Source organism: Callospermophilus lateralis, chromosome 3 (assembly GCF_048772815.1).
Source record: "Callospermophilus lateralis isolate mCalLat2 chromosome 3, mCalLat2.hap1, whole genome shotgun sequence".
In the NCBI taxonomy this organism is placed as follows: Eukaryota; Metazoa; Chordata; class Mammalia; order Rodentia; family Sciuridae; genus Callospermophilus; species Callospermophilus lateralis.
Window position 1 is genome coordinate 88,846,185 of NC_135307.1, and position 12,916 is coordinate 88,859,100.

A 12,916-nucleotide genomic window follows, 5' to 3' on the forward strand; every position below is an offset into this window, starting at 1 on the left:
TTGAGCTGACTTCTTTCATGTAACACACTTGTTCAAGGTCCATCTCTGTTGAAACATGTTTAAGTATTTCATTCATTTTTATGGATGAATGATATTTCATGGACATAAAAACTTGTTTTTCATTCCTGCTTGGAGTTCAAGTTTGAGATGGTTCTCAATCTTTTTGAAATTCAAGCTTTCATCAAATTTGGCTATTATTTCTTCAACTAGTCTTCCCATATCTTTCTCTTTTCTCCTTCTCATACTCTCATTATGTGTATGTTGCCATACTTGATGGTGTTCCACAGGTCTTCTAAGCTCTGTTCACTTGTTTTCATTCTTTTCTTTCTGCTCCTCTGATGGACAATTTCAATTGTCCTATCTTCAAGTTCATTCTCTCTTCTGCCTGCTCAAAAATACCCCTCTAGACAATTTTTCATTTCCTTTAACGTACTTTTCAACTTTACATTTCTTATTTTTTTTAACATATTTTTTGTTTTATCTCTATGTCCTCCTGGTTTCTTTTAGTTGTCTGAAAATATGTGAGACAGTTCATTTAAAGTCTTTTGCTACTGGATAAAGTGGCAGCTTCTTTCCCCTATTAAGCTTCTCTAAGTTATTTTTAATGTTTGAACTTAAAAAAAGTTCTGTGAAAATTGGTGTGTGAAATTTTTCACCAGCATAATAGTTGTTTTGGTGGAAGAGTGGAAACCTAAACCCTACTTGGTAACCTCAATGACATCATTCTTATGAGCTCCATTTTACTGTGCACAAAACAGAGGCACACAAGAGAATAAATATCCATCCTAAGTCAAAGTATTAATCATGAAGGAGAATTTTGAAATCTAGGACATCTGACCCCAGAACTTGTCTTTTATCATACCAACTCAATTACCAATTATCTCCTCCACCTTAAAAGAACAGTCTTAAAAACAGTGCCTCAACACTATAACAACCTTTCAACAATAGGTTCTTTTTCTTTTTCTGGTACTGGGGATTGAACCCAAGAGTGCTGAGCTACATCCCCAGTCCTTTTTACTTTTAATTCTGAGGCAGAGTCTTGTTAAATTGCTGAAGCTGACTTCAAACTTGTAATCTATTAGCCTCCTTCTACCAAATAAATTGCTGGGATTCAGGTTTGCACCACTGCATCTGGCTTCAGCAGAACTTTTCTACAACCATCAGTAAGGTACGATAATTAAAGCTGCATGTGGGATTTCAGTTATCAGTGCTGGGAGAAAGGCACACTACAAGGGTGGTTTTATTTCCAATACATTCTGTTTTTAATAAAGCACTGGTGGAATTATAATGATTTCAAACAAAATATACTTTTACCATAAAATTAGCAAGTGCACCCATTGGCATTTACCTAAATACAATTAAAAATTTATGTCCACACAAAAACATGTACACAAGCGTTTACAGGAGCTTTATTCATAATTGCTAAAATTTGGAAGCAATCAGATGTCCTTCAACAGCCAAATGAAGAAACTTGTGATACATCCAGACAATAGAATACTATTTAGGACTAAACAGACCATCCAGGGGAATCTTAGATAAATATTACTAAAAGCAAGAAGCAAATCTGAAAAGGCTACATATTTGTATGATTCCAACCATATGATGTTCAGGGAAATAGATCAGTGATTGCCATAAGTTAGGAAAAAAGGGAGAGATAAACAGGAGGAGGACAGAGGCTTTTCAGAAGGCTGAAGCTATTCTGTATGATAGTATTATGGTGGAAATGTCATTATACATTTGTCAGAACCCAAAATATAAAACACTAAGAGTGAACCCTAATGAAAACTATGGACACTGGCTGCTGATGTGTGGATGCTGGATTATCAATTATACCAAGTGTACTACAATGTTACAGTATATTGATGGTGAAGGAGGCTGAATATGCAGGCACAGAGTGGGGCATGGAAACTACTTGTATCTTTTGCTGGATATTTTAGTAAACCTAAAACTAATAAAGTCTATTGATTTGTTAAAAATCATAATAACAAATATCACATTATTGCTTAAATTTAAAAACCAATCAAAATATTGGAAACATTCCTTTTATCAATCCTTTCTTAACAGAAGAGACAGGAAAAGGACATTTCCTCTACAAACATGCATGCTTCATGAGAACTTTTTTAATAAAACAGGGTGGAGGTACTGAACTTCTGAGTACCCTTTAAATATGATTAAAAGTATCCACTTTAGACCCAAATTTTCAGGAAGATAAAAGCTCAGATTCTTTTTTTTACTTCTTTTAATTATTATCTAAGTATTTCATAAGATTACTTGTAATATTCGAGAGGGTCATCTTTCAGCCAGGTTTTTTTTCACTAGGAAGAGGGTTCAAGCCTTGAAGAGAATTCAAAGTGTGATACTCACAGAAGAAACTGAATAAAACACAATTACAAACAGCCAGTATGCACATAAGTGTTCATCTTCAAGAATAATTTTTGCAATACAATTTATAATAATAGGGCTGGGGTTGTGGCTCAATGGTAGAATGCTTGCCTAGCACATGTTAGGCATTGGGTTCGATCCCCAGCATCACATAAAAAAACTAAGTAAACAAAAGATATTGTGTCCACCTACAACTAAAAATATTTTTTAAAAAACAATTTATAGTGATAAATTGTCACTGTATCTAAACAAACTGCCTAAAATCTGTGTTGAATAATAACAGCCAATGCTTGTGAACAAGCAGGGAAAACACACTTACATTCTTAGGATGATAAACTGCTAAAACTTCTCTACAGAGTACTTTGAAAAAGCATAGAAAAAGAATTCTTAGACTCAGCAATTCCACTTCTAGGAATTAAAATGAAAGAAAGTAATACAAATATGCACAAAGACATACCTAGACATTATGGATACGACCCTATCAAAACAGTAAAAATCTGGAAAACAACCCAATATATATGGATTAAGTTAATTGTTAAAACTGTGGTGAATGGAATACTATGCAGTCACAAAAAGGTGAGACAGTATTAAATATACCAATTTAGCAGTGAGGGAAAAAAAAAAAATTAAACAGGAGCATCTATGGGGCTGGGGATATAGCTCAGTGGTAGAGCACTTGCCCTGGGTTCAATCTCCTTTTTGCAAAAAAGAGAAAAAAAAGCAAGGCATATGTAAAATGATCTTATTTTGGTTAATATACATGTACTCTATGCAAATGGCTAAAACTGATAGAAAATAAAATTAGCTGCTAGGGAAAGAAATTCTTTTTGAAAGAATTTTAATTTTTTTTAAGTTTTTAGTTTAATTTTAATTTTTTAATTAACTTTTTTATTTATATATGACAGCGGAATGCATTACAATTCTTATTACACTTATAGAGCACAATTTTTCATATCTCTGGTTGTACACAAAGTATACTCATACCAATTCGAGTCTTCATACATGTACTTTGGATAATAATGTCCATCACATTCCACCATCATTTCTAACCCTATGCCCCCTCCCTTCCTTCACACACCTCTGCACCACATAAAAATAAATATCTAGAATTCCTCTATTCCTCCCATGCTCCCGCTCCCTACCCCACTATGAATCAGCCTCCTTACACCAGAGAAAACATTTAGCACTTGGTTTTTTGGGATTGGCTAACTTCACTTAGCATTATCTTCTCTAATTTCATCCATGATTTTATTCTCTTTTATTGCTGAGTAATATTCCATTGTGTATATATACCACATTTTCTTTATCCATTCATCTATTGAAGGGCATCTAGGTTGGTTTCACAGTTGAGCTATGTGAATTGTGCTGCTATAAACATTAATGTGCCTATGTCCCTATAGTATGCTGTTTTTAAGTCCTTTGGGTATAGGTAAACCAAGGAGAGGAATAGCTGGGTCAAATGGTGGTTCCATTCCCAATTTTCCAAAAAATTTCCATACTGCTTTCCATATTGGCTGCACCAATTTGCAGTCCCACCAGCAGTATATGAGTGTACCCTTTTCCCCACATCCTCACCAACATTATTGTTGTTTGTATTCATAATAATGAATTTTAACTTTTAAATCAAATCAAAACCTTTAATTAATATAGAATTCCTCTGAAACAGAAAATAGAGATCTAGAGACAAATGTCGTGACAAAATTCACAACACTATTTAAAACTACAAAATAATAAAAACAAATGGGTACAGTAAGATATAAGTAAGATACTATGCAGGTATTTAAGTAATGACACAATACAACATTTATTGAACTGAAAAGATCTCCACATTATACACGTTAAAGTTAAGCATGCTAAGTTAAAAAACAGGTTGCCGGGCTGGGATTATGGCTCAGTGGCAGAGCACTTGCCTAGCATGTGTGAGGCACTTGGTTCAATTCTCAGCACCACATAAAAATAAATACATGAAATCTTTAAAAATGTAAAAATAAATCTTTTTTAAAAAAAGTTGCCATAACACACACTGTAAGATTCCCTTTCTAAAATAAATATAAAATGCACATAGAAGATAAATATATTTATATATACCTGTGTGGTAACATTACAGGTGATTATTTTCTTCTTTTTGCTTATGCACATTTTCTAAATTTGGACAGCGAATTCATCCATGTTAGTAATAATAATTTTAAAAAGACAATAGTCAACTTCTGTTTAAAAAAAATTAATGAGGGCTAGGGTTGTGACTCAGTGGTAGAGTGCTCGTCTAGCATGTACAAGGCCCTGGGTTCCATCCTCAGCACCACATAAAAAAAAATTGAATAAAACAAAGGTATGTGTCCAACTACTTCTAAAAAATAAATATTTAAAAAAAGTAATGAACACTGGCATGCCTACCCCATTTTCACTTTAAATTTTTGTACAATAAAATTGGAATGGAGGTTGCAAGGACACTTGCAGAATGGCCAAATAAGAACTTCTGAAAATCCAGGCATCCACAAAAGTAATGATAACACTGACAAAAACTATCAAAATTAACTTTTTTGGAACTTCAGAAATTAAAGACTCACGATAATCCAAGAACTGTTTGAAGAAAAATAGCTGGAACCTCAGTAAGATAAACAAGCTCATAAAGTTTTTGTTTACCCTAATTTCATTCTTTTCTTCCAAGCTCGTGAAACCAATGTCCTTGAAACTGGTGATGGCTTTGAAAAACAGCAGTTTGATGCCACAGGATAAAAGGAAAACAGATTTGGAGATTCCTAAAGACCAATCACCTGAGCTGACTAGTAGGTTGCTGAAAACTTCCAATCTCAGGGCTTCTCTATATTTGACCTCAGGGATTACTCAACATGAAAATCCCATACTCAGAGCATTTGTCAAAAACACTTAGCAACAATAATTAAAGATCATAGCTGCCTATGCAACATTAGGAGATGGAGCTATCAAGAAGCAGAACAAAAACTGAAGAGGAAAAAGTCAAGAATGAGATGCCCATAGGCACTATGAAAAAATTCCAAAATACTCATGGACATCTAGTGGCCAGGCAAATGTGTAGGGCAGTGCACACATGCCCATAGCTATGCACAGGCCAGGGGAAACCTGAGAAGGTTCTAATCATTCATCTCTGGCAGATCATAAGGGTCTGCGCAGTAATCAAGTAAAGGTTAAGATAGAGTTGTATACTGTAAAGGAAGCCAGACACCAGGTCACGTTTTGTATGATTCCATTATATAAAATATCAAGAAGAGACAAACCTATAGAGACAGAATGTGGATTAGTGATTGCAAGAGACTGGAGAATGAAAAATGGAAAATAACTGATAATGGCTACCAGGTTATTTTTCAGCATGATGAAGAATTCTAAAATTAGTGGTTGGTGGTTATACAACTTGTGAATATACTAAAAACCATTAAAAACTTTAAAAGTTTTGTGCTATTATATCTTAAGTTGTTATAAAATTAATCAGCTTTGTTTAAAAAAAAAAAAAAAAGCATGACCAAACATAGATAACTATTTTACTTCCTCTATATTTTTAACTGAAACTTTTGTGAAGAATTAGTTATTATAAATTAGAAAGCAAAATAAGCCTCAATACAAGGTGTATTTATGAAAATTTAAAGCACATATATAACTTTTAGCCTTTTAATTTTCCAAACTTTATTCCAATTATATTCTAGCATTGATAATTTTAGATGGAATTTAAAGTCCTTTTGAAAAAGTTGTTTCCTGTTAACAAATACTTATTGAAGGGAGGAATAATTAGGAAAGCAGTACAGATCTCTATGGAAAATACAGAAAACAAATAAATAAAGACAAATAAAGACAAAATAAAAAGCTGGTAATATTACCCAGAGGCAACCATTACTGGAGTTTAGCTTCCAGTATTGTTTCTTTTAAATGTTAGCATACTGAGAGAACAATTAAAATATGTATGAACATAAATTAAAATATGATCAAATGCCCCAAATACCCAAATAGACTTACAGTTCTGTCTCCAGTAAAGGTAAGATTTGTTCCATTATCCTTAGCCTATAAAGATCACAAAAAAGAAAAGAAATTTAATTCAAAGTTTTTACTTTACTCTCAGAAATATAAAAGATATAAAGAAATAAAAATATATAAAGAAAACAATTACCTCCTGTTTTTCTCCTAAAAGAGGTAGCCGATGCAAAAACTCCCCAGAAAAACTCTATCAAAAGAAACACAAATTAAAGATATATAAATAGTAAAAGGAAAGTGTGCTTTAAAATACTCAGAAACAGTTAAAGCAAACATAATAAAAACTATAAGAGTAAATATTATAATAGAGCATCCACAGTCAAAAATTTCTTTAAAAACCCTGCTGAAAACTGAAAAATAATAACAAACCAAATTGTCAATTTCTCTGTAAGGATAACAAATGTTTAAGAATGACAAAATCTTAAGATACAGGGTATCTGCAGAGGATGGCAGATCTTACAAAATTCTCTCTTGTTGTACAGATGAGGAAAATAAGATTTAAAAAAGTATAAAAGCTATAAATAAATAGGATTTCAACCTAAATTCCTGACTCTCAAGTCCACTATTTCTTCTACCACAGCACACTCAATGGTTGTACAAAAGACTACACTAATTGTTCATCTTACCAGTTATTGGTAGATGAGGCATTTTCCTTCCTGAGTAGTTAGATTATGTAATTCAATTCTTACATTAGACTGGAGAAGAGAAAATGTGTACATGAATCTGGAAAGAGTATATCAGATTTAAAAGTAGGGAACCTCAAGCACTAGGACTCAACACATAGCTTTCCATAATCAAATCTAAGAAAGACCAACCAATCCTCTTAGCTTGGGGATAAATTTGAAGAACCAACAGAAAACATACAAATGACTCAACGTCGTTTCCGGCTTCTTTTTTTTTTTTTTTTAACCATTTCTCTTCCATTTAAAAGCTATTTCCTTTTCCTTTCAAATCCATAAAATCTAAGCTATGGCTGGGCGCAGTGGCACACACCTGTAATCCCAGCAGCTGGGAAGGCTGAGACAGGAGGATAGCGAGTTCAAAGCCAGCCTCAGCAAGGCAAGGATCTAAGCAACTCAGTGATACCCTGTTTCTAAATAAAATACAAAACAGGGCTGGGGATGTGGCTCAGTGCTCAAGTTCAATCCCCAATATACCTCCCTGCCAAAAATCTAAACTATGACAAGATCTGAACTCTAATAATTCAATAATCAATTACTTCATTTGCTTATTAATTAGCAATTCTTTTTTTAAGAGGAGAGAGGGAGAGGGAGAGGGAGAGAGAGAGAGAGAGAGAGAGAGAGAGAACTTTTTAACATTTATTTTTTAGTTTTCGGCAGACACAACATCTTTGTTTGTATGTGGTGCTAAGGATCGAACCCGGGCCGTATGCATGCCAGGCGAGCGCACTACCACTTGAGCCACATCCCCAGCCCCCCAATTAGCAATTCTTAATTAAAATCTTATAAATAGGACAATGTGGTGACACACACCTGTAATCCCAGATACAAAGAAAGGCTAAGGTGGGATGACTGAAAATTTGAGGTCAGCCTTGACAATTTAATAAGACTCTGTCTCCAAATAAAACATAAGAAGGTCTGGGAGTGTAGCTAAGAGGCAGAGAGCCCCTGGGTTCAATCCCCCATACCAAACAAAAACAAATATTATAAATAAACTTTACCTCTAGAGACTGGATAGAATACCTAACTTTCAGGGAACTCCCTGCCATTTCATGGCAATTTGGAAAATATTCCCAAGCAACTTTTTCAATATTTTTTTCAAGAGTTTGGTGGGGATTGAATCAAAGTCCTTACACATGCTAGGCAAGTGATCTACCATTGAGATACATCCTCAACCCCTCCAAAGCAATTTTTAAATCAGTAAAGCAAAGACTATCAAAATAACTATTTTCAATATCTATGATTCTATTTCTAAGTAAATAGAATTTCATTTTAGAAACCAAACTTATATGATATAAATATTTACAGCATCAAAACTTATATGTACTAATCATCTCTTCTTTTTCTAAAATAAGGTATAAAACTCCACTTTAAGGCAGTGACATCCTTTTGACTTCAGATCTATAGTAGTAAAACATTTTTAAAAAACTGATTTTTCTGGGAACCTAGTAATTAGATGAGGCAAGAGAATTAAAAATTTGAGGTGTTAAGGGTTGAAGATGTAGATCAGTGGTAGAATGCTTGTCTAGCATGCACAAGATGCTGGGTTTGATCAGAAGGATTGCAAAAATAATAATAATTTCTTTTTGAGGCATTAAATGCCCATCAACAGATGAATGAATAAATGTGAAATATACTAACAAGGGAATATAAATCAGTCTTAAAAGAGAATAAAATTCTGAAAAATGCTACAACAGAGATGAACCTTGGAAACATGTGAAGTAAAAGAATCCAGAACAAAAAGTATATGATATTACTTAAGAGGCATCTAGGACAGTCAAATCATAGAGACAGAAAGTTAACAGGGACTAGGAGTGGATGGCAGTGACTGTTTAATGGGTATGAGTTTCAGTTTGGGATGATGAAAGTTCTGGAGATAGACAGTGGTGATAGTTAAAGTCACTGAATTGTACTTACAAGGTTAAAATGACAATATATATCTTCCACAATAAAAAAAAAAAAGTCTGCTTTTTACATATAAAGTATATCCTCTCTTTAATGAGATGAATATATAAGTGGCTGACTATGCACCTATCAAAACAAGCTTCCAAATTATTTCACCTACAAGAAATAATTGTAGGGCTGGGGTTGTAGCTCAGTGGTAGAGCTCTTGCCTTGCATGCATGAAGCCCTGGGTTCTATCCCTAGCACCACATAAAAATAAGCAAATAAAGATAAAGATATTGTGTCCATCTACAACTAAAAAAAAGAAAGAATTGTAGGGGGAACTGATTATGTTAAATACATACAGAATTACATTATCCACCTCTTCTATTTCCCTTTTTAAGATTACCTGTGTTTTAAAGAGTTCGCTGCAGTTCTGGAATAATTTTGATGATGTCTGGTATTTCCCAGACAAGCCTCTTTTTTCCTTAAGTTTTTCCAAATATGTCTCTACTTCTTCTGCCTGGAAAAGGGGAGATACAAAGTATTTACACAAATAAATACAAAGATACAGTTTCATACCACTGTTTTGGTTCTTGAAAAGTGGCAACAATTTATTCACCATTGTTTTTGTACCAGGAGTGCATAGCAAAAAGAATTTGATACAAAGTATTTAATTTACCTGTCACATATAAGATATTCAGAGGATAACAAATAGATCAAATTTGTGGTACAAGTTTTTAGTTTGCTATTTTAAAAATTAATAGCATCAAGCAAAGACCATAAAACAGTATCCAGAAATCTAATGTTAAGAAACTCTGAAGTGCTGAATTCTTGTCTTTGGCTCACAAAGGATAGTTCTTTAGGAAATCTGAGGGAAACAGAGTTCAGAGTTTCTGTCACATGAAAATGCATTTGAAAGAGTCACTGACCAACTTAACATTAATAAAAAGATATACACTTCTTCATAAACTATTGTAGCCATTCACAGCTATTGCTGATACTCTCTAATGTCTTTGTGACCTATTAGTTCTGTGATTTTTCTCCAATGTCCACATCTCTAATGTTGCCTTCATTAGAAAAAGCTCCAATACCAAACCTCCAACCTTTTGTTTTATCATCTTCATATTTTCATCTTATAGCAATCCAAATACTTGATACTTGCATTTCCTATGAAGACAATCTGCTAAGCTCTTAACCACTTTATACAAGTTTCAAATGTCTGAGCCTTTTACTGAAAATTCAATTAGTAATCAAGCAAGAGAAAAGTATCACTGATAATTCAAACTATATTCTGAAATGTTACAAATTCTCTCTTAAATTCTTCACACCTTTCATTCCTTTCTGTCATAGTCAATCTCACCCAATGTTATATAACAAAAACAAAACACAAGTACCACTGCTGCATAAGAGATCATACAAAACTTCAGTATCAAGCAGAGATTTAAAATGCTTATGTTTTGAAAAACTACCTGGATGGTGGGCACTTTTTAAAGACCATGTTATCTTTGTAAAGAAACTTCAAGAATAGGAAAATTTTAGGGGGGAAAAAATAAATAAGATGCAAATTGCAAATCGTGGGCTAGAAACAGAATGGAAAAGGCCTGAAAAATCCATCTTAGAGAAAAGTATATGTTTTTTTTTTTTTAAAGAAAGAGAGAGAGAGAGAGTGAGAAAGAGGGAGAGAGAGAGAGAATTTTAATATTTATTTTTTAGTATTTGGCGGACACAACATCTTTGTCTGTATGTGGTGCTAAGGATTGAACCTGGGCCGCACGCATGCCAGGCGAGCGCGCTACCGCTTGAGCCACATCCCCAGCCCAAGAAAAGTATCTTTAATGCTCAAATATCATGTACATAGCAATTCTTTTTTATAACTTATGAATTTTATTTTTTAATTAATTTTTTAAATTTATATATGCAGCAGAATGCATTACAATTCTTATTACAAATACAGAGCACCATTTTTCATATCTCTGGTTGTATACAAAGTATATTCACACCAATTCGTGTCTTCATAAATGTACTTTGGATAATAATATCCATCACATTCCCCCATCACATTTCACCACCAATTCTAACCCCATGCCCCCTCCCTTCCCTTCCCACCCCTCTGCCCTATCTAGAGTTCATGTCTTCCTCCCATGCTCCCCCTCCCTACCCCACTATGAATCAGCCTTCTTATATCAAACATTCGGCCCAGGGCCCGGCCCCTCCATTGGCAATTCTAAAAAGAATAGTCCATAACCCATTTCAGAAGGTCTAAGAAATCAAATTCTTTTTGCTATTCACTCCTGGTACAAAAACAATGGTGAATAAATTGTTGCCACTTATCAAGAACCAAAACAGTGGCATGAAACTGTACTAGCAGTTCCATTCTTCACAGTCACAAACTCAAGTTACAAAAAAAAAAAAAATCTAAGAATGTCCTTGACACACAATAAAACTTTTAAAATTATTAATTTTATGCCAGACATGGTAGGGCACATCTGTTGGGAGGCCAGCCTGAACAACTTAGCAAGACCCTATGTCAAAATAAAAATGTAAAAGGGCTAGGGATGTAGCACAGTTGCAGAGCATTTGCTGAGCATGCCTGAGGCCCTAGGTTCAATCCCCACTACCACCACCATCACAACAAAGGATTATTAATAAAAACAAGTCTGGGTCTGTGAGTACATGCCTTTTTTAATCACCTAAGTAACAAAATGGAAAGTATGCAAAATATGATAAATGAATATCTTGAGAAAAGCATTGTGTAATTGTTTTGTCATGTGAGCAAAACTTTTAACTTTTTTTTAACTTGAAAAAAAGACTGACAAACTATGGTTATTCAGACTTGGTGATCTGGGAAATATTCTCCTGAATATCTGTCTCAAACCTGTCTCAAAATAAAAAATAAAAAATTAAAAGGACTGGGGATGTATCTCAGTGGTAGGGTAAGGGTACAATCCCTAGTAGGGTGGGGGAACAGACAGAGAATGGACAGAAAGAAAAGAGAGATCTACAAGAATGCAAAATAAAGTTAACCCTCTATGCTTCTTAAAAATAGTTATTTTCATTAAAAATATTATTTATAATAACATGTAACAAGGTGCCACTTTAAAATAACTTACTAAATATATTTCCTCAGTTTTAATTTCTAAAAGAGAAACCAATGTGCACAAAGGCTTTTGGTATCCATAATAATTTTAAGAATCTAAAGACTATAACTTCAAGGAAGAAATTGATAATATTATTGATATTATAGAACTATTGATTAATATGGGTATGAAAATAGAAATGAGAGTTATTAACAGTAAAATTTAGAGTTAAATATACAATGAGTTAATTATTTTAAAGATTTATATAATTCCATCAACAATATTTTCTAAATGATCAATGAATGATATTAAAATCATGCGTGGGTAAAAGATCCATTCAAAGATCCATTCAAGGGGCTGGGATTGTGGCTCAGCGGTAGAGCGCTCGCCTAGCACAGGCAGGACTCGATCCTCAGCACCACATAAAAATAAAGCCACTGTGTTGTGTTCATCTATACCTAAAAAAATAAATATTAAAAAGAAAAAAAAAAAGATCCATTCAAGCATTTCATACTACAGGACACAAAAAATTCACTAATACGATTTCAGATTCCACATTTCAACCAATCTTTAAAAAACTCCACTGATAAAAAATAAATAAAAATCTTAAGCCCTTTTATTTTCTGGTACAGAAACAGAAATATTCCTATTTAAAAGATTATTCATATACCAGTTCTTTTTCCAACTATGTATCTGTATGAGGTTAGATTTTCAACATATACTTCAACCTAAAATAATATATCAAATAGGTTAAAGAATGAGATTTAGGAATCTAGCAGTCTTCTATCCTGACAGATTTTAATTAAAAAGATCTACAAGTCAGACATGGTGACACACATGTACCAGCAGTACGGGAGACTGAGGCAAGAGAATCGTAAGTTTGAAGCTAGT

General features: G+C 33.6%; 1 protein-coding gene across 2 annotated transcripts in view; it reads right to left on the reverse strand.

Annotated features, from left to right (window-relative positions):
- Tmem87a (transmembrane protein 87A) overlaps positions 1-12,916 on the reverse strand; it is a 60,372-nt gene that overhangs the window by 41,188 nt on the left and 6,268 nt on the right. For both annotated transcript variants that reach the window (XM_076850621.2, XM_076850622.2), the window contains exons 4-6: positions 9,355-9,468; positions 6,518-6,571; positions 6,367-6,411 (exon numbers count right to left, since the gene is read on the reverse strand). In XM_076850621.2, coding sequence (XP_076706736.1) covers positions 6,367-6,411; positions 6,518-6,571; positions 9,355-9,468 — 213 coding nt within the window. The remainder of the gene's footprint in view (positions 1-6,366; positions 6,412-6,517; positions 6,572-9,354; positions 9,469-12,916) is intronic.